This window comes from Falco cherrug, chromosome 3, assembly GCF_023634085.1.
Source record: "Falco cherrug isolate bFalChe1 chromosome 3, bFalChe1.pri, whole genome shotgun sequence".
NCBI classification, from domain to species: domain Eukaryota; kingdom Metazoa; phylum Chordata; class Aves; order Falconiformes; family Falconidae; genus Falco; species Falco cherrug.
The window spans coordinates 91,659,395-91,678,191 of NC_073699.1; the positions used below are offsets into that span (position 1 = coordinate 91,659,395).

Below are 18,797 nucleotides of genomic sequence, written 5' to 3' on the forward strand. Positions count from 1 at the left end.
AGTCACCTGCGTGCATGTTGTGCGCTCTGGGTACGGGCCTGCTGCTGGGCACCCGAAGCTGGGGCGGGTGAGGTGTGTTCCTGGGGCTGCTGGAGAAAAAACTGGGGGTTACGCCAAAGGGAGCCCTGCGCGCTGTTACTTGCTTTACCTTAGAAAAGTAAAGACAACTGTGACCTCGAAGTGGAGGGTGACTGGAGCACGTGATGGGAAGGCAGAGATGTGCTACCCCGGTGCACTCGTCCCACCAGGCAAAGGAACCCCAAAGCTGCACCGCTGGCGCCGTGGCGTTTGGGGTTTCAATTGCCCACCGACCCCGCTGCCCCCCCGGGAAGCCCGGCCGCCCCCAGCCCGCCCCGGCCCCGCCCCGGCAGGCAAGGCGAGCGGCGGGGGCTGCCCTGGGGATGGGCAGCGCGGTGGCGGCGGCGGCGGGACGAAGGGCGGAGGTTTCCGGCCCCCCCTGCCCGTGCCCCCCTGCGCGGCGGCGGGGGCTCCTCCGGCAGCCTGTGGGCGGGGGCCGCGGGACGGCCGGTTTCGGTGGCGCGCTGGCACGGGGCGGCGGTGTAAGTAATGAAAGTAAAAGTAGTCGTTTGGGTTTGGGTATTTTCGTTTGGGTTGGTTTGTTCGTTTAGCGGAGAGCTCGGTAAAACCGCACAGCAGGGATGCGGGGCGTTTGTCCGTCTGGCGGTGGAAGCAGATAGTGTTATCTTGCAATTCCTGTAGAAGGGCCGTGCTGGAAACACGCAAGCTCTGGTGTAAACTCCTCCATGTTTTGTGTCTGCGCAGTGTTTGTAACACCACTGCTGGGCTGCTGCCCTGGTTGCTGAGGGCAGATGCACGAGTGCCTGTATCTGAAACTCCTTGAGGAAACAAGCTAGGAGCTGCCAAATCCAAAAGTCCTGCTGCAAGCGAGCAAAAGGAAGCAGGACTGAGCTGGGTGAGCAGGCAGGTTTTGCAACACCAAGCGGTACGGCCGCTGGCCTTTGGGTGGGTGCCTGCACCTGACCCAGCCCTTGCACCTTCCACCCCGCTCCAAGGGCCTCCTGGGGAGCATCTCACCCAAATGAATCACCGCTCGGGCTCTGCAGTGTCAGCCCTGAAGCTTTGTCCTGCGCTGTGTTTCTGCCTTCGCTAGCTGGTACACCGCCTTCAGCTAACAAACCCCGGGCTCCCTGCGCCTGCATTTAGGGCCACCCATCCCTGCTGGGACCGGGTGTGTTTGCACCTGGATGCAGTGTGCAGGTAGCTCACTTGTTCTCCACAGCGCAGGCTGGTGAAGGTAGCGGTGCTTTACGCTGCTGAAGGTAAGCGTGCATCTGAGCTTTGGGCGAGATCGGCACCTTTTTGTGGTGTGGTTTGTGCTGGGAAGACGGGCAGCGTGCTGAAAGGTGTGTTTATCTCCCTGTGCGGTTACTGTGAACGTCTGTGCAGCGTTCAGGTAGAAGAGCGGTGGAAGGCTGCGTGGGTGAGCTCTCAGGCATGCTGGGGCTGTAACTTGCAATCCTGCCAGCACACATACTTCCAATTTCAAGTTAGAAGGCTTTTTTTGTACACAATGTATTTAAAGTTAGTGTGAAAGGGAAGGTTGGGATATACAATTTACATGGAAAACCCCCGCTTTTTCAATGTGACTGGTTTGGGTTTTTTAAGGAAGATGCATTGACAATGAAACTTGTTTCTATACCCAGCTGCAACCATGTCAATCCAACGTTTACTCTGTAAGTCACACGAGGTTAGGTTAGATTTTTGAAGAGTGTTTCCCAGAGTCCTTACTGAGTCTCTTATTTTTCAGCTACGACCATGGAGAACCTGCGTAATGCCAACAGCAGATTCGCACTTGATCTGCTCAGAAGGTTTAATGAGACCAACCCAACAGGAAACATTTTCTTCTCTCCTGTCAGTGTCTCTGCTGCTTTGGCCATGGTCCTTCTAGGGGCCAAAGGTAATACAGAGGCCCAGGTGCTGAAGGTTAGTAAAAAAAAATAATTAAAAAATAATTCTCTTTTGCTTTATATTTTATTTACATTAAAAATTGATGTGTTTTAGAGGAGGGAAAACGAAATGAGGGTATTTATTATTTTTATGTGCTCAGCACAAGATTCCTGTCATGCTCACTGAGTCTTCCTCAGGCTCTTTTCTCCCATTGCATCCTGCCTGCCCTGCTCCAGGGCCCTCTGTCCGTATTTGCTATGGCCCTTGTTTCTCATTTAATTTCACTTGTTAATTCCTGAAGTAGGAAACTAATTACATTGATTAATCAGTCTCCATGTAAATTGATTGGTGTTTCCAGCAGCAAGGCCTTAGTAGTTTTCATGAGACATATTGACAAAGAACTATTGCTTTGTAATACAAGGTCACCAATGGTACCCTTATTGCTAATAATACTGTGTATTTTGTTAGAAACACAATGGTAATAGTTTTATATTTAAAGCGTAACAACTATGATAATACCTGGCAATGCTACCTAAGTATCAGTATCTTAGTAACAGCCAGGCACTCGGGTATCTCTGAGGAGCTGAGCCCACGTGCTTGTTCTTACCATAGGTCAGGTAGGATAGTTTTAAAAGAACTCATTATAAATTGCAAAAACTATGTATGTAGGAGTGTGCCAGTTTCTTTTGAGGCCTCCTGCACAGAAGGGACTTGGTCACTCTTATTTTTCCCCTTTTTCAGGCTAATGCTTGCTAGCGCAAAAGGGCGTGTGAGACTTGTCATTGCAGTCACCATCATGTATTTGCCTGTGAATAATTTCACCTTTGTATTCTGGACTTACGAGGAACTGTTCTATATTGTTGAGTGGTTCTGTGCTTACTCAGTAAGACAATAAAATTATTTTCTCACTACTTGCACAGACAGACTTTGAACATGTATTCCATGCAATCAAACTGACAGCCCCGCCTAGGATAAACTTACTGACAGCAGAAATCATGCAAAAGGAACTTGGGGGGAGGGTAAAAAAACCAAACCATGTTTCGACACAGTCACCTTCAATAATGCATGTTCCAGGACCACAATAGTTTACTTATGAAAACAGCTAATTATGGAGGCACTGACTGGTGGCTGTCAAGAGCCATTTGCAAGCATATAGAAATTTGTTTCTGTGATCGTATTCCTATTGTCAGTTGCCTCTGTGATGTGTTATCTCAGCTATTCATATGTACAACACTGTGTATTTTTATATGTGTATAAATGTGGGCAGCAAGGCCTGTCCAAAATCCCAGTGAGATAAAATGAGGGCTTTCCTTTGAATCCAGCGGCTGTTCCACAGCAGTCTTCCCTGCCGAGAAATATGTGGTTTAAGTTTGAGTGTGAACATCCCTGCTTTGGTCTAGCATTCCCTGTCAGTGAGGTCAAGCAGCTTCTGCTGTTGTATCTGTAAGCCTTGACTAGCCGGCTTGCCTCTGGGAAAGGAGGCCCTGGTAAAGAGAAACAGCAGTAATGCATTTGATTTTTTAAGATGATACAGTTTTTTTGTATATATAAGCAGTTATATTTTCATAAAACCATAAAAAGTAATTGTTCTAAGTTTTCTTAAGACCTCACCTGTGCTAGTTTTGATTGTATGTTCTGAAAAGCAAAACCTCAGGTTCCCTTGGGCCAAAAGGGGAAGCAAGAAAGGTGTCTCTATGGCATCGTCTCTCTTCAGTCCCCACCTGGGAGCCGGTAGTCCACAGAGGGGAGGCATGCAGCTGTCACACAGATGGGACTCGGGGTTGTGATCAGCAGCTTCAGCTGTGACTCCGTATAAACCAGGAGCTTAATACAAATGACTGACACAGGCAGTGTAGCACCAAGAAACAAATTCATTCATTCTTTGAGTATTACAGAAGTCTCTAAGTGGCTTCCAGCCTCCTCCTGTCCTCCTCTCCTCAACCTACCTACCTGTTGGATCAGACCCACCCTATAGATATACTGTATGTTCTTTTAAGACAGCATTAGCAGCAGCTAGTTCACTTTTATTTCAGACGCTTCATTTTGACAAAGTTGAAGATATTCACTCGAGATTTCACGCTCTGACTACGGATATAAACAGGATCAATGCTCCCTATCTCTTACGGCTTGCCAATCGGCTTTTTGGAGAGAAGTCCTACAGCTTCTTGCCGGTACGTTGGTGCAGATCATGATGGTGTGGTGGAACCTGGTGGGAAAATGTAGCTATTTGAGTTACTATGAAGTAGAAATATTTCTAGGCCTCTTTCTAAATGTTGCTGGGCAGTTGACAGAAGTGTTGCAGACATGCATATGCATTCCGTATCTGTAGGCATCTGTGCATCTCACCTAAAGGGTGTTACATAGCAACCCCTTTTCATTCCTTGTTCTGTTCTGCTGCTCTTGGGCTCAAGAGAAAAATCACTCGTCTAGGTTCTTAGTAACTATTGTAACATCCCACTCTGTTGCAACCAGCTTTTTAAGATGCAAGTAGCTCTGTGTCTGTTGCAATCAGCTTTTTAGGATTTTCATTGGTCTAGTACCACATTACTTAAATATTTTTGAAAACACTGTATTTATTTGGGAGGGGATGCCCAACATGTCTAAACAACATGCCTCTTCACCAGTGAATTATACCTTTGTGTGCACCTAGACTGCTATTTTTATCCCTCTTCAGCTTTTTCAGAGAGTTTTGTTTTATCCTAGCTGCCCTTGAGCCTCTTTCAGAAGAATGACAGATAAATATTGCAACACCTGCAGTAAGCACCCCATCAATTGTATACGTGGCAGATGTACTATGAGAGGTGAAAAAAACCACCCAGCCTCAGAACCCCCCAGGCAGTGCACTGTTAGAGCCCCACCTCAGAGCAAGTGGTAATCTGTTTGAAGTGCACCTTATCTACATCATAAAGAGATGTTTTCTTATCTGCATGAAATGAAAGCTGTTCTTATCATTTCAAAATCTAGAGTTTCCTGACTAATACTCAGAAATTATATGGAGCTGATTTGGCTGCAGTTGACTTCCTTCATGCTTGTGATGAAGCCAGGAAAGAAGTTAACAAGTGGGTAGAGGAGAAAACTGAAGGTAAATGACTTTAGTTAATAAAGTAATTGGCAGTGTTTCATCCTTGGGGAGCAGGAATAGTTTTTGTTTTGTGCCGCCTTTAGAACTGTTTAATTTTGTCCTGGGATATTCACTCGATACGTTGACAGAACCAGAAAATACCTAAGCAAGACATTTCAATAGTTCCATAAGTCCTGAGACTTTTCCATTCTTTGTGTTCAGGCCCATGAGTGCAGGAGAGATGCCTAAACATAGATTTATACTCATGAGTTCAAGAACTTGTTTTAGACCATCCCAGCCCATGTTGTATACACATTTCTAAATCCAGTAATTCTAAATGTGGGTGTTTTCTAGTTTTTGTATGATGAGTCATATGATAATTTAAGCTAAAAATATTACATTTTCATCAAAGTACTGTATATCAAAAGTTATAGTAGTGTGTACTATTAAAAAGTATGGTGAAGTAGAGAACAGGTACTGAAAGATGCTTTATTGCAGGAATGGACTGGAGTTTTATATTTGTAGTATTTCTGTGGCATGAGTTTCTTCGTGTATGTTTTATATGCCATCAAATTATTACAAGATTGTGTTGTGACATTTTTTTTTCTGCCCCCTCTGCAGGTAAAATCCCTAATCTGCTGTCTGAAGGCTCAGTTGATAACACGACCAGGCTCATACTGGTGAATGCTATTTATTTCAAAGGAAGCTGGGCAGAGAAATTTAGAGAAGCTGACACCACTGACATGCCATTTCGCTTAAATAAGGTAATACAGATACACCTTGGTAGTACTTATCTAACAAAAAGGTCAAATAATGTACTAAATAATGTGCTAAAGTGAAGCGTTGCTTACACATAAAATAATGAAAAAAAACCAAGTAGAACATCTTTAATGAATGTTTTCAGTTCACCTGAAAGAGGGTTTTAAATGGATTTTAGTATTTTTCTGTTTTCAGCAAGCTATTTGTTGTCTCACTTACTGGAGTAGTATCAGAGACAATTCTCACTTATAGATTAGGACCCTGCCCGTGCCTAGCAGAGTCGTGTCATCTAACAGTTTCAGCTGCTATGAACTGTGCCTGTTTGTGATGCTAGGTAAGCAGTACTAAAATTATAGCACATTTTGCTTAAGCCCTATTTTCTTGTTCTGTGTTCTGCCTGTGTTAACAGCTTTACAAGATACTGTATATAGTCACCTGCTTTATGTTGAACAGAGTTGATATTTGTTGACTTTTGATGAAATTTCTGGGGCTAGAGCAATAGAAAGGAACAGCAACTTGAAGAAATTGTTTTGCTTTCTGCAAGGACTGTGCTGTAGAAGCCAAAGGAGAACCAAATGTGATACAAACTCATTATGCTTTCAGAAAAAACTGTTATTAAACAGGCAGGCAGAAGTCTGACAAAGGCAGTTTTATAATCACCTGATATAATGGAGCAAGAGGTTTTGCAGGAATGCAGTTTTTAACTTGTTTTCTATCAGTTCTTTAAATTAGTATTTTCCTAACTGTTACTTTGGTACCTTTTATCCATCCAGAATGAAAGAAAGACAGTGAAAATGATGTATCAGAAAAATAAATTTTGTTTTGGGTACATCCCTGAAGTTAAGATCCGTGTTTTAGAGCTGCCTTATGATGGAAGAGAACTTAGCATGATCATCCTGTTACCTGATGACATTGAAGATGACTCCACTGGACTGCAGAAGGTGACCCATCTAGGCTAATGCAGTTATTTAATGGATAAGTTCAGCCATTCCAAATTAAAGCTTTAATGAACCCATGCTCTCAGAGCCAGTATCTGCAAGCATATTTTTAGACAGTGCTCTACTAGCACTGCAATAAGGTATATGCGCAGGTGCTGCATCAGGAAGAGAAGTTGTGTTACGGTTTGTAAGTTGTGTTCATGTGTCCTTCAGCTTGCTGAACTGAACCATGAGGCAGACTGTGAAAACAAAGTTGACCATGAGAATTAACTTGCCTTGCTTGTTTTTTTCATGACAGAGCTTTTCTTTCATTACCTTTAAAAATCTTTATTTTCTTAGCCTTGAAGTAGTGAGATAGTTTTCCATGAAATGACCAGGAAAACATCAGCTTCTCTGAGCTCTCTGATGATGATTTTTGTTACTTCTTTTTAATTATATAATTCCATTTAGTTAGGTTAAACCGTAAGAATGACTGGTTTTGGGTGCAGTCTGTGCATGTTTTTCCCTTCTGTACATTGCAGCAAGAAGCAAGTGTCTGCATTGTTTTGTAAAGTAAAAACTGCACTGATTCTGCTTTATTTTAGTAGCATTTGTTTGATCTATATGGAGCCATCAAAGATAAGGGTATAGTCATTTTTATATAGTTGCATAGTGCTCTGTAAAGCCTTGTAAATGTTACTGAAATATTGTAGAAATATATAAATGGAAATATACGTAGAAATATTTCTACACTGGTGATAGGTAATGAATTCTGTCTTTTTAATTCTAGCTGGAAAAGCAGCTTACCTTAGAGAAACTCCAGGAATGGACATGTCCAGAGCATCTATATTCCACTGACGTTCATGTGCGTTTGCCAAAGTTTAAGCTAGAGGAAAGCTATGACCTTACATCAGATTTAGCTGCTATGGGCCTGTTGGATGTATTTGACAGTGGCAAGGCTAACTTGTCTGGAATGTCAGGGGCACGTGACCTCTTTCTCTCTAAAATTGTCCACAAGGCTTTTGTAGAAGTGAATGAGGAAGGCACGGAAGCTGCAGCTGCTACTGCTGGCATTGCTATGCTCTGCATGGTGATGGAAGAAGATTTCAATGCTGACCATCCTTTCCTTTTCTTTATTCGCCACAACCCAACGCAAAGCATACTTTTCTTTGGCAGATATACTTCTCCATAAAAGAGAACTTAGCATTTGCAGACCAGTTCCTTCTGTAGTTAATAAAAGCTTTGCTCCTGAATGGGTTGGATGTAGAAAGTTTGTATGTAGAAAGTTAATGCTCCTGTTCCTAGTAACTTTGACTGAAATTCTGCCTTTCCCGTTAATACAATCCCAGAGAAAGTGAGGGGTATTTTATTTTTCTTTCTTGAGATTGACACCATCTTTAATAACTAGGAAAATCTTAGCTGCAGCAGAAGAAATCTTTTGAAATTTGACTAGAAATACTCTTGGAAGGATCTTTGTCTTTCAAAGCACAGGACCACCCTGCATGCATCCTTGCATGGGTTTCTGTGTGTTGACAGCCCCATGTTGCAGTAACTTAAAATAATCCAGTCATTTCTTGTGCACGTATACTAGGATGTTCTTGCAAAGCTATTCCTCCCCTGAAGTCTTGCTTTTCAAAAATACCTGAACAAAATACTCCCAGGCACCAAAAGGCATGTTCCTGAACAGCTGAGTTTACCCAGTTCTGTCGTGAAATAGAAGGTCAGATAACATTTGTTTAGAGACATCTATTAATAGAGAAAGGATTAAGCTATTTAAACAAAACTAACCCCTTGCAGTTATTAGCCAAAAAACTTGCAACACAGCTTTTGAATGAGGAGGATAAATGAGTAACAACTTCAGGTGACATGCTTAAAGAGATTTTTAAAATGTATAGTGTGGTGCCATTTTAGTTACTGAAAACGTGAAAATGTGTCGGGGCTTAAGAGGTTTTGGGTGCTAGAAGCTAATGGGTGCCTTTCTGCATGTTCAGGAGCTTTCAATACAACACTAGATGCTGGCCACACAGCTTTGCAGAGGATGACTGTGTATAATCTGCAGTAAATGTCTGATACGTCTCTTTATCTACAAGGATTCGACATTTATTGAGCTGACTTCCATTGAGTTTTACAACTGTAACACAACTATACAACAGCCATATGCCTGGGAGCCACTGTAATTACATACTGGTAGTGTTCTGTGTTTATTTCTGGAGGTTATTTGCTTGTATCATGTATGTCTTGGGTACTGTAATGTTTACCTGTACAACCTTAGTTTGAAGTGGGCCACAATAATTTGTTGAATTAAAAGCTGTATATGCTTTTTGTCTTTCTTCAAACAACAAATAATAGTCTTTATTTCTTAAACTGTGTTCAAAATGGAAACTTCTGAGTATAAAAGTAACTGTCTACCTGAAGGCTAGCTGCAGAGAAAACCACTGGTGCGCCAGATGTGGTCAGCTGTATAAAGGCCTCGGCCTGTTTGGAGTAGGTGAAAATACTGAAAAACAAATTACTCGGTAGAAGAGATGATTGTGTGAGCCATCAGTTTCCCTGGTGTAATGGCCCCAGCTGCTGGCATCTACAGGGAACAGAGGGAGAGAGTAACAGTTTACATGAAATGACACAAGTTCTTGGTCTGTACATTAGTAAATACTTCCATGTGTTAGCAACACCTCAGTTGCAAAGGCTCTGGTAAATTTGTTAAGGAGAGTGTGTATTGCAGAGGGCAGATGTGAACGTAACCCCTTCTATGCTAAATGCTTTGAAAACCCGAGGCTCTGTAAATAAGTGAGAAAAACATTAGCACAGAATCCATGAGAAAATTTGTAGTGGTTTGACGTTGCAACAGTTCTGGGTTTCTAGGCCTTCATCTTCAGCCTTTAAGCAAACAAAAGCTTCCACTGCCACAGAGGGGTTTTGACCAAGTAAAGCTCAAAAACTCCATTGTAATTACATCCTTATCTTCATATGCTTAAATGCAAGACACACGATGCTGTAATTCCCAGGAGATCAGAAGAAAGATAAAACCTTGCATAATAGAACAAATCAGTGTAGCTTTATGAAGAGGCTCATGTATTTCTTTATTACTTTGGTCTCAGTGTTCATTAACTAACTGAACTATTATATTGAGACAAATTTGTCTTTCTACACACAGGAGGCACAAAATAAAATCTCAGTAATAGGAACCTCAATAAAGTTAGTTTCATATTCAACCATTTAAAAAAATGAACAGCAAGCCTACTGGCAGATATTCCTCTCTCATAATTCATATCCCACAGTAAGACAGTTGGACAGTTGTGAGTGTTTTTCCTTAATACTCTTTTTCCTGTGCCCCTCTCAGAACAAGTGATTGACAAGGGCTGACTCCAACAGGGAAAACTGAAATTCCAGCTGTATTCACAGTTCAAAAAATGAAACGGTGCTTTGACTAGCTTATGTGAAGGGCTTTATTTTTAGAACTACTGCATGAACACAGGTCTCACTGAGTTCAAAGCATGGTAGTTTTCAGTATGAGATGCTTTAACTGTGGAAAAAGGGAGAAAATGTGATTTTAATGAATTAAAGATATACTATACAAGACGAGAGACTGTTACAACAGAAGTCTCAATAGAAAATCAGGACACTTAACCTTGGTCTTAGCTAAGTAGCAGTCATAATTCCACACCCACAATATAAAAAAAAATACTTTCCATATAAAAAAGTTTGGTTTATATTAACCCAAGAGACCACAACATTATAAAGTCAGGCTCACTACCGTTAAATCTTCTAGGAGGAGACTGGTAAGTACTTCAGCATGAATTTCCCTGTTCAAAACCAATTTGCAACAGGCTGTGGGTTTGCGAACACAACACCTGTGTTTCTTCCAGTGGAAGAGAGATTACAGCAGGTGGAGTTCATGCTCCACTTTGGCCTCTCCTAAGCAGACCAAACTTTATAACGATCCAAAACTCAGAGCAATATTTACTGTGATGTGATGAGTAAGCCAGACTTTGTACTGCTGCTTACACAGACTTTTTATGATAGCCCTCTGATTTCAGTAATTTAAAAAGAAAAAACCACCAACCACCACCACCATTTGGCTGCTTTTTGTCTGATTCATACTGTGTAAGTTGCTCTTCCTAGAAAATATGTATAATCGTGTGGATAAGGAGGACAGTTATCTCTGGGTTTTAAGTCACCTTATCCTAGAGATAAATTCACACAAATGAGTTAACTCAAGAGCATGTTTAGTAATACTTTTAACTGTTAAATGCTTTCAGTTATTTATATACGACCAAAATCCTGGTAAAGTACATAAACCTGATCAAGTCCTCAGATGTCTTAGAGACAGATATTTGTCTTGATTTTTTATATATGGTGTCAGACAGGTATAATACCAGTGCAATTCACTTGAACCTGCTGAGATAAAAAGGTGCAATCAAAATAAGAAACTGGCTTTTGGATGTTTGGGGTTTTGGTTGTTTTGGGGTTTTTGGTTTTTTTGGGGGGGTTGGGGTTTTTTTTCTTTTTTTTTTTTTTTTGACTGTAACAAACCTGTCTAGCTCTGTCATGTCATCTTATGGTACCATCTAAATACATATTCTTATCCGTATTTGTTAAGGGGCCTATGCAATCGTCGACTACTTAATAACAATAGAAGACAAAACCCACAGCCAAAATCCTGGAAAGCGTAGCCTGCCTGGAAGCACGCTGAACATGCGCAGCGGCTGCTGGCACTTCAGACTAATTCATCACGTCAGCCAGAGAATGCTGTATCTTCAGGTCAAATAGAACTTCAAACAACGAGCTTGTATAATCACTTTTATTTTTAAGTCGTATCATGGAAAATGACAGTCATTTTGGCCAAGAACTTCTCCTGACATGAGAGAAAGCACTCACAGAAAAGGGAAGAAAATGCAGCCCAGAGGTTAACTGAGGATTTAAACTCTGTGCATGGAAAACAGCACGAGAAATTTAAAATAGAACTCATGATTTCATATAAATATTTAGTATAAAAGCCTGGACAACTCCTTACCAGCTATATCGTCCAGTTGTTTTATCTCCGAGAGTCAAACTAGCTAAATAATGGAAACAGTATTCATTAGATAACTTTTTAAAAACTGCAATGGAATTCATTGGGGGCATTACTTAACTGATGTTTCTGGTCCTGCTATCCGTATCTATGACATTGGTATGCTCCCATTGGGAGAAACAACTGGTAACAGTTCAAGATGTTTCTCGTGTATTGAATTCACCATCATGGGCTATGTCATGGCCTTTCTCATGGCCTGCATTACTTCTGAGTGGAACAACTTAAATAAAAGAAAAAGAGATCGTGGCATGGTGGATTTTCATGGTGGTCTTTACAGTGGAAGCAACTGCCACCTGACAGGATCCAAATCTCATCCCTCATTTTTTGGTGCCACTGCAATATTTGGTATTTCCTTAAAAGCTCTAAACTCTGAAGATAAATACACCACTGTATCAACATGTGGTTCTTAAGAAGAGACCATTCTTGCCCTTAAGTGAGCATGAAAATGTAAGCCCCGGGGACTCAGGGCCAGAAAACAAAGAAACATTACTTCACTATTTTTAAATTTCATTAGCTCATCTTGTGCTTCTGAAGCAATTTCACCAGGAGATTGGTTTCTGCTTGTTGAAAGCAGCATTGCCAACCCTATGGGGGACTTTACACATCATCCTGAGAGGAAACTGCCCTTTTTGCCTTGGGGCTGTTTCAGAGGGACAGCAAATGGTGCGGGGTGAAGCGTCCATGTCTGAGCGCGTCTGGCACGGTGCACTTTTTAATTGGGCACGGAGTAGCGGAGATGACCGACCCTCTTTAAAGGGGATATAAAAGAGATGCACATCAATCAGCGGGAGGGAGAGAGCAGGGAGCAGCAGCCTTGTTTCCAGCGTAGCACCTTGCAACTGCCACCGGGAGGAAGGGAAAAGGTACGTTAACACTTTGCTTGGAAAGAGACCATGAGGCACGATGGCTTTGAAACTTCAACCTGTGTGTTGCCAACATTTTAGTAGCCCGCGAGACTGCACCGTCTGCTGGAGCTGTCCTGAGGGGCACAATTTTTTTTCATGCAGGACTGCGAAAAACCCAGCTGGGGCTGAGGAACGGAAAGGCGCCTCTGGACGTTTTGCCAGGCTGTGCTGCCCTCTGAAGGCGAGCGCACGCTGCTCTGATTTACTCCAGCACCGGGAGAGACCGGGAGTAAGGCTGCTCTGAACCTGGGACATGGGAGGAGACAACTGCTAGTTTCCAAGGGAAAGGAGGAGCAGGGGAAGGAGAGGAGTACAAGGCACCCTACCCAGGATACGCAGCAAGCTCAATCACAGGCAAAAATATTAGTTATTGGCTTAACTTAGCAATATCCCCTGGCCTAAGACACTTGCAGGCTCACGTGTCCTGTGTGTTAACCACCCCAGGGCACGCACTGAAATCCCTTTATGAGAGAAAACCTGCAGAGCACCAGCCATCCTGCACAGTCTTCTGCTGATGGGAGAGACCAGCCCCCCCTGGGGAGTTCATCTGTATGATGAATAAAACTGACCTAGGTTCTTAGCCAGACCATTTTTGCCACTGGAAAATTATTAATGAAGTCTCCACAGTAAGGTCAGCAGGTTCTACTTGTGTCTTTCTGTTTCCTTTTGGTAGGGAGAAATGGGAAACAGTACAAAGAACCACGGGAAACACCATATACATGGAAACAGCAATTGTGACCAACCCAAGAACAACTTAATCAAACCTCCCTCCCCTCTTCCGGGAAACCCAGGACTCTGTCTCACTCCATGCTACACCTGCTCAGCTGGTGTCGTCTCAGTGGTAGGTATGGGGACCAGGGAGAGAAGACTTACCACCGCTGTTCTGCTCCTGAAAGAGCTGCTTTGTGGGGGCTGGTCTCAAAGCTCCCGTCCCATTTCTGTGATTTCAGCCTCGTGGCTGGTGCTGATCACAGCAGTCTTGGCTGCTTGGATTATTCTGAACCAGTGTTTCAGAGGGACCTCCTCACGCCATTATTCCTCTGTGTAGATTCAGCTATATTTGTACAACCAGGAGTCCTCTACCCCTACTTTCACCTCAACCCACATGTTTCTTCCCAGCACTCAAAAGTTCCCAAGTGAGCACCAGACAAGATCCCTGGCTCAAATCTACAGGTTACAAAAACTTTCCCTAACCTGCACTCATACAGAATCAAAGTCCATTAACTTCAGAGTGACCCTATCATGATCACATCTTGCCTTATTTCTCCATATGCCTTTCAGAGGACTAGCAGGGTAAAAATACTAATCTAATTAGACTACTGCATTAATTCAAGGAACAAGAAAGTTCCAACCAAACAACAAAAACCAGTGAATCTGGGATTAAAAAACCCCATGCAAATTTACATAAATGAAGCTTGTCAAAAGACTCACTTATATTTAGAAAGACACTTTGCTCAAAGCTTCCAAAAACTATCAGTATTATCAGCTTCTGGGTTGCAGTAGATGCCATGGAGGGATACCAAGCCTACTGCCAGTTTTATAACCCACTGTTTAGACAAGACAGGGCAGCTGTTGACCAAAACCTTTAGCAATGCGTGTCCAACCCCAGAAAAGAATAGTTGTGACATATTCTACAGCTGAATTACCCTAGTAGTTTCAATTTCGTGCAATATATAAAAGCTAACATCACTAAGAATAAGAATCTGAAATGTCTCGCTAGTAATACTAAACCCGTCTTCACACTTTGCTGGTATTCTTCGTCACTAAATCCCCTTTCTTGCACACTCGATAAGCATGTACCAGGAATGTCCTCTAATATCTGACCCAAATAGCAACACTTTATGTCCTCCCAATACTAGCCCAGCAAAGCAAAATAAACCCATGTTTTTTTGTTACTGTCTTTAGTGTTAGTAACTAAATCTTGAGTTAGAAAAAACAATTATAGCCAACTAGTGGGTTATAACTAACCAATATATCCTCTGTTTTAGGCAATGACTTCTCATATGCATGCCACAGAGTGCAAATGGTAGTATCTAAGCCCTCACAGATACGGAAAGCCTTACTTCTTGCATTACTACACATGTATGACCCTGGTCAGTCACTTTGCATTTAATCTCAGAGCTCCAAGAGTAATCATCTTCTGGCTATTGCACTGGATCATGAAAGGTTGTGGAAAAGTTTTACAAAGTGAAAAATTCTTTCCCTTCAAGCACAATTTTTGGTGTTACGTATTTTATCATTCTAGTACTGCCCTGAAGATCCTCATCTGCTTTATTCAAAAGTCTTATTATGGGACAGACACTGTAATTATTAATTTAAAACAAAAATTAGTCTTATTCTGTTTTCAGCCAGAAATCTCAGTTGCTTTTTACCAGACAAAATACAATGACCCTGCTAGACAGCTGAGCGACTTAACAGTTTACGGTTTACAGTTACGGTATTTTCTCTGTAATATGAGGAATAAGGAACGATCCTTTGTTGGTACTTAATTCTGCAGCTTCTATTGTTCCATAACTCATCTGTAAAATTACAGGAAAGACAATGCCGACATCTCCATCCCCACATATCCATTTAAGTCATACCTTATCTATTAGTACAGAATACTTCATTTATTACCTTCATAATATAGGTGACCTAAACATTTTTTCCCCGCAGTTTTTAGAGAAATCGCAATTTGGTCCATGAACAGGCGTATCCTCCTCATCAGTAGGGGAGCGTGAATGGATCCCATATCCTTTTCCCTTAACATCACAGCACGTTGTAAGATTTATGTGTCATGTCACACACAGTAGATGGAGGTGTTAGTCAGTAGATGAGGAAAAGACCCAGGCTCTGCATAGGGCTGTGGGTCTTCGCCTTCTTCCAAACAACAGAAGGAGGGCTGCCAAGTCGGAGAAAACTTGCAGTATAGCACTGTACGGATAACACACAAGTGCTTAGAGGCTGAGGGTGGGAAAAAGGAGCACAGACCAAGTATTTATGAAGGGAGAACCCACAGTTTATTCAGACAAGGGCAGGAAAATCTATTTGCTTGAATGACAATTTGTGTCAATTACAGAGAATGCGTATCACACCTACACCACCTTCCACTGGAAGCCCAAGGTATTTGGGGCACAAACTACACGGTGTTGTTGCAGTTTCCTGTCACCTCCAGCTCTTGTTTCTATTGATGCAGAAACTTTTCTGTCACATTTAAGGGGAAAAACAGCTGCAGTCAATAATTACTTTTAAATTACTTTGCCTTACTTGCAGGCTTTCTTAGGACCTCACTTCGATTCCCTCCATGCAGCAGCTTATGTTGTCTTTCCTCATTTCAGCCATAAGCTTTCCTTACAGGACAGTGGCAGGACCATCACAGGAGCACTAAGAACAGAAGAGATTGTTTCTCTTAGCAATTTTGCAGTGGCCTGCAAGCAACTCAGAGACACTGCAGAGAAAATAATGATCTCTGCACAGCTGGACTGGCTGTAGCCTCTATTGCCACAGACTTTTTTTGGCTGATAGAGACTCTTACCTGCTGAACTCCACCAAGTCTTTGCTGAGTGCAGACCACCACAGAGGACTTTCACCAGGTGCACCTCAAATACACCAAGCTGCTCAGAACAGGGAGTGTCAGAGAGGTATGTGGGACAAAATGCATGATTAGCATTCTGCAAAAATTCTGTGCAACTATCGCTGTAACATCTGTTTGTTGTACACAATTTGTTTTAACAAGGGAAGTCTGATCAAGCCTTAAGTTGAAGCACTGTAAATAGAAAGATAAGGCTTTTGAGTACAGATTTCTGTCAACCCCAGGCAAGAAACTGCGGTCTGGGGTTTCCCTTGGGTAAAATTTTATGTTGAATTAGATTTGAGCATTAGTAGGTACTAGCAAAGTTAAGAAAATCTGGTGAGGTTATCCCATTCTTCTTGCTAATAGAAGAAAACAAGAATAGAAAAATACCTCAGACTGCATTAGTCCAACACTTGTAACTGCCAGTTGTATCGAAGGGAAGCACACCAACCTCGTACACCTGTAAGACAGAAAAACCTATTTAAGTTTACCAATCCATTGAATGGATTTGTTTATCAAGCTGGGGTCCAGGCTTGCAAATCACGGGCCATTTAAAGAAATAGTTACATCAACTCTCTGTCTTAAGAATTAAAGTGAACATTGGCCGTAATTTTGCCATGAGTATTTTGGATTAATATAATCCCATGGTTTCACCCCTGTTCCCATCTTTCTATGTATCTTGGAAAGGCAGACACAAACTCCTACCCTGCTAAAGCATCAGGAGAAGTAGCTCCTACCCTGCTAAAGCGCTCTCCTGTGAAGAACAGGGGTACTTTTTTGTGGAAGGAGAACACATAGAAACATTTAAGGAATCTGACTCAAACCGTTTCTCCAGAAGTAACACTCATGCCATTGGTTTAATTTCGGAAATATTTCAGTTATACCATGACCCTTGGCTTAAATCCCATGTTTTTGTCATGCAGAAGAACTTCATATGAAGAGTACCAAGCTAGAAGCCTCAATACAAAATTAATCTCCAATACAAACACCCTTCGGTCAAGGGAAGACAGTAATGAAATGTTTGCAGGTTGTATATTGATCAAGGCCAAGTTCCAGCAATCCTGAAACCTAAGAGTAGTCAGCCGAATTTCCTGCCACAGGAAAGTTAAAAGTTGGCTTCCTGACTTGGAACTGCATCCTCAGACCACAGACCTCCTGATCTGCAAAAGCAGCTTTGAATGAACTCCAGATGCGCAGTTGTGGCAACCCCTCTGACCTAAGCTCCGCACAGCACCAAGTACCTCTGCTGTCGGGAAATACCCACCTGCAATTTGTGTACACCAGGCAGCCAACAGCCCGTGGCTGCCCTGTGTCACAGGTACAGCTTGACAGGCGCAAGGAGCTCAACACGGCTCCAGCGCAACACAGACCTTCCTTCGCCAAAGAATGAAGCATTTATTTACAAGCTGAATGCGGTAGCTGAATAGAAGTTTTTAAAAAGCGTTGAAATGTGATACTGTAAATGTGAAATGTAGCACCATTCATTGTTCAGCAAGGTAACACATCAGAAAAAAAACCCCAGATGATTCAATAGCATTAAAAAAAAATAATAAAAAATCTGTGGTACATAATAGTCCTTATGGAGGAGAGTTGGTAACGTTCTGATACCGCTCAGGGAAGTCAGCAGAGCCATCCTCCTCCTTTTAGCAGAGACCTGGCATGCTTAGTTGAACAGCAGCAGCAGATCAAAAACTATACATAAAGCGTTTTAAGTTTTGATCTCATGACATTTCATAAACTAAGCAGGATCAGGACCAAAATCCTTGAAGTCCAGCAGGTAACCAGTACAGACCCAGTGACAAAGGCATACAGGGCATGCAGCAAGCAAATCTTGAGTAGTTACCAAGCAAATCCAGCCATAATAGCACTGCGCTACTGTGCGGCTGGTAATTTTCAGCCAAGACACAGCCTCCTCACTGGTGGCCAGTTTACTCCACAGCACTTTAACAAGTGTGGACAGTTGCCCCAGTGGCTGCTCAGCACTTCAGTAATGAAAATCTTCTTTGCTAATTACCTGCTGTAATCCTATCCAAACACGGTCCTCTCCTGCTACCCAACTGCTAGTTAGCACAGTCACACACGCTTTTAGCAGTTGCCGGCTTTTCAGCACACTGGACCACTGCATACTTAAGAAGGATTGAGGAGAAGAAAAATAATCAGCGCTTAAGTGAAGGAATGTTGTCAACATCAGGGGCACTGCCATGGCCATACCCTCCGCTTACTGGAATGTTCAGTCAACAGCAATCTTGGATGCGGTTATGTTTTCAGCAGGAAGGGGAAGCCAAACTGTTACAACAGCACTGTCGATTTGTCTCTCGGCTTTCCAACTCAAAGCTAATGGAATTCCCGATGCACAACTGGAGACACACAAACGTGTTTCACTAGCAGGAATCTCCTTTCCAAAAGTAATTCCAAAATGCCATCACACAATAAAAATTTTACATGATACAACTTCAGAAACTAACATAATTCAGCTATTTTCATGACTATTCTACTTCCAAAATGCTTTAAACTTGCTCTGGAAAGTAGGGATGATAAAGAAACCTCAAACTTTCAAAACCACAATGCTGATCTAAAAATATCTAAACAAATGCACAGACAC

General features: G+C 42.3%; 1 protein-coding gene across 3 annotated transcripts; it reads left to right on the forward strand.

The window, feature by feature from the left end:
- The first annotated feature begins 394 nt into the window (after positions 1 to 394).
- LOC102058301 (leukocyte elastase inhibitor) lies at positions 395 to 9,012 on the forward strand. 3 transcript variants are annotated; one of them, XM_055705778.1, is made up of 7 exons: positions 395 to 560; positions 1,790 to 1,965; positions 3,963 to 4,100; positions 4,894 to 5,011; positions 5,612 to 5,754; positions 6,523 to 6,690; positions 7,457 to 9,012. In XM_055705778.1, exons 2-7 carry the CDS (start codon positions 1,798 to 1,800, stop codon positions 7,856 to 7,858), a joined length of 1,137 nt encoding a protein of 378 aa, XP_055561753.1. In that variant the 5' UTR covers positions 395 to 560; positions 1,790 to 1,797; the 3' UTR covers positions 7,859 to 9,012. The 3 variants fall into 3 exon arrangements, with proteins under 3 accessions (XP_055561753.1, XP_005434924.3, XP_055561754.1); XM_005434867.4 differs by lacking the exon at positions 395 to 560 and adding an exon at positions 591 to 934; XM_055705779.1 differs by lacking the exon at positions 395 to 560 and adding an exon at positions 950 to 1,301.
- The last annotated feature ends 9,785 nt before the right edge of the window (positions 9,013 to 18,797 follow it).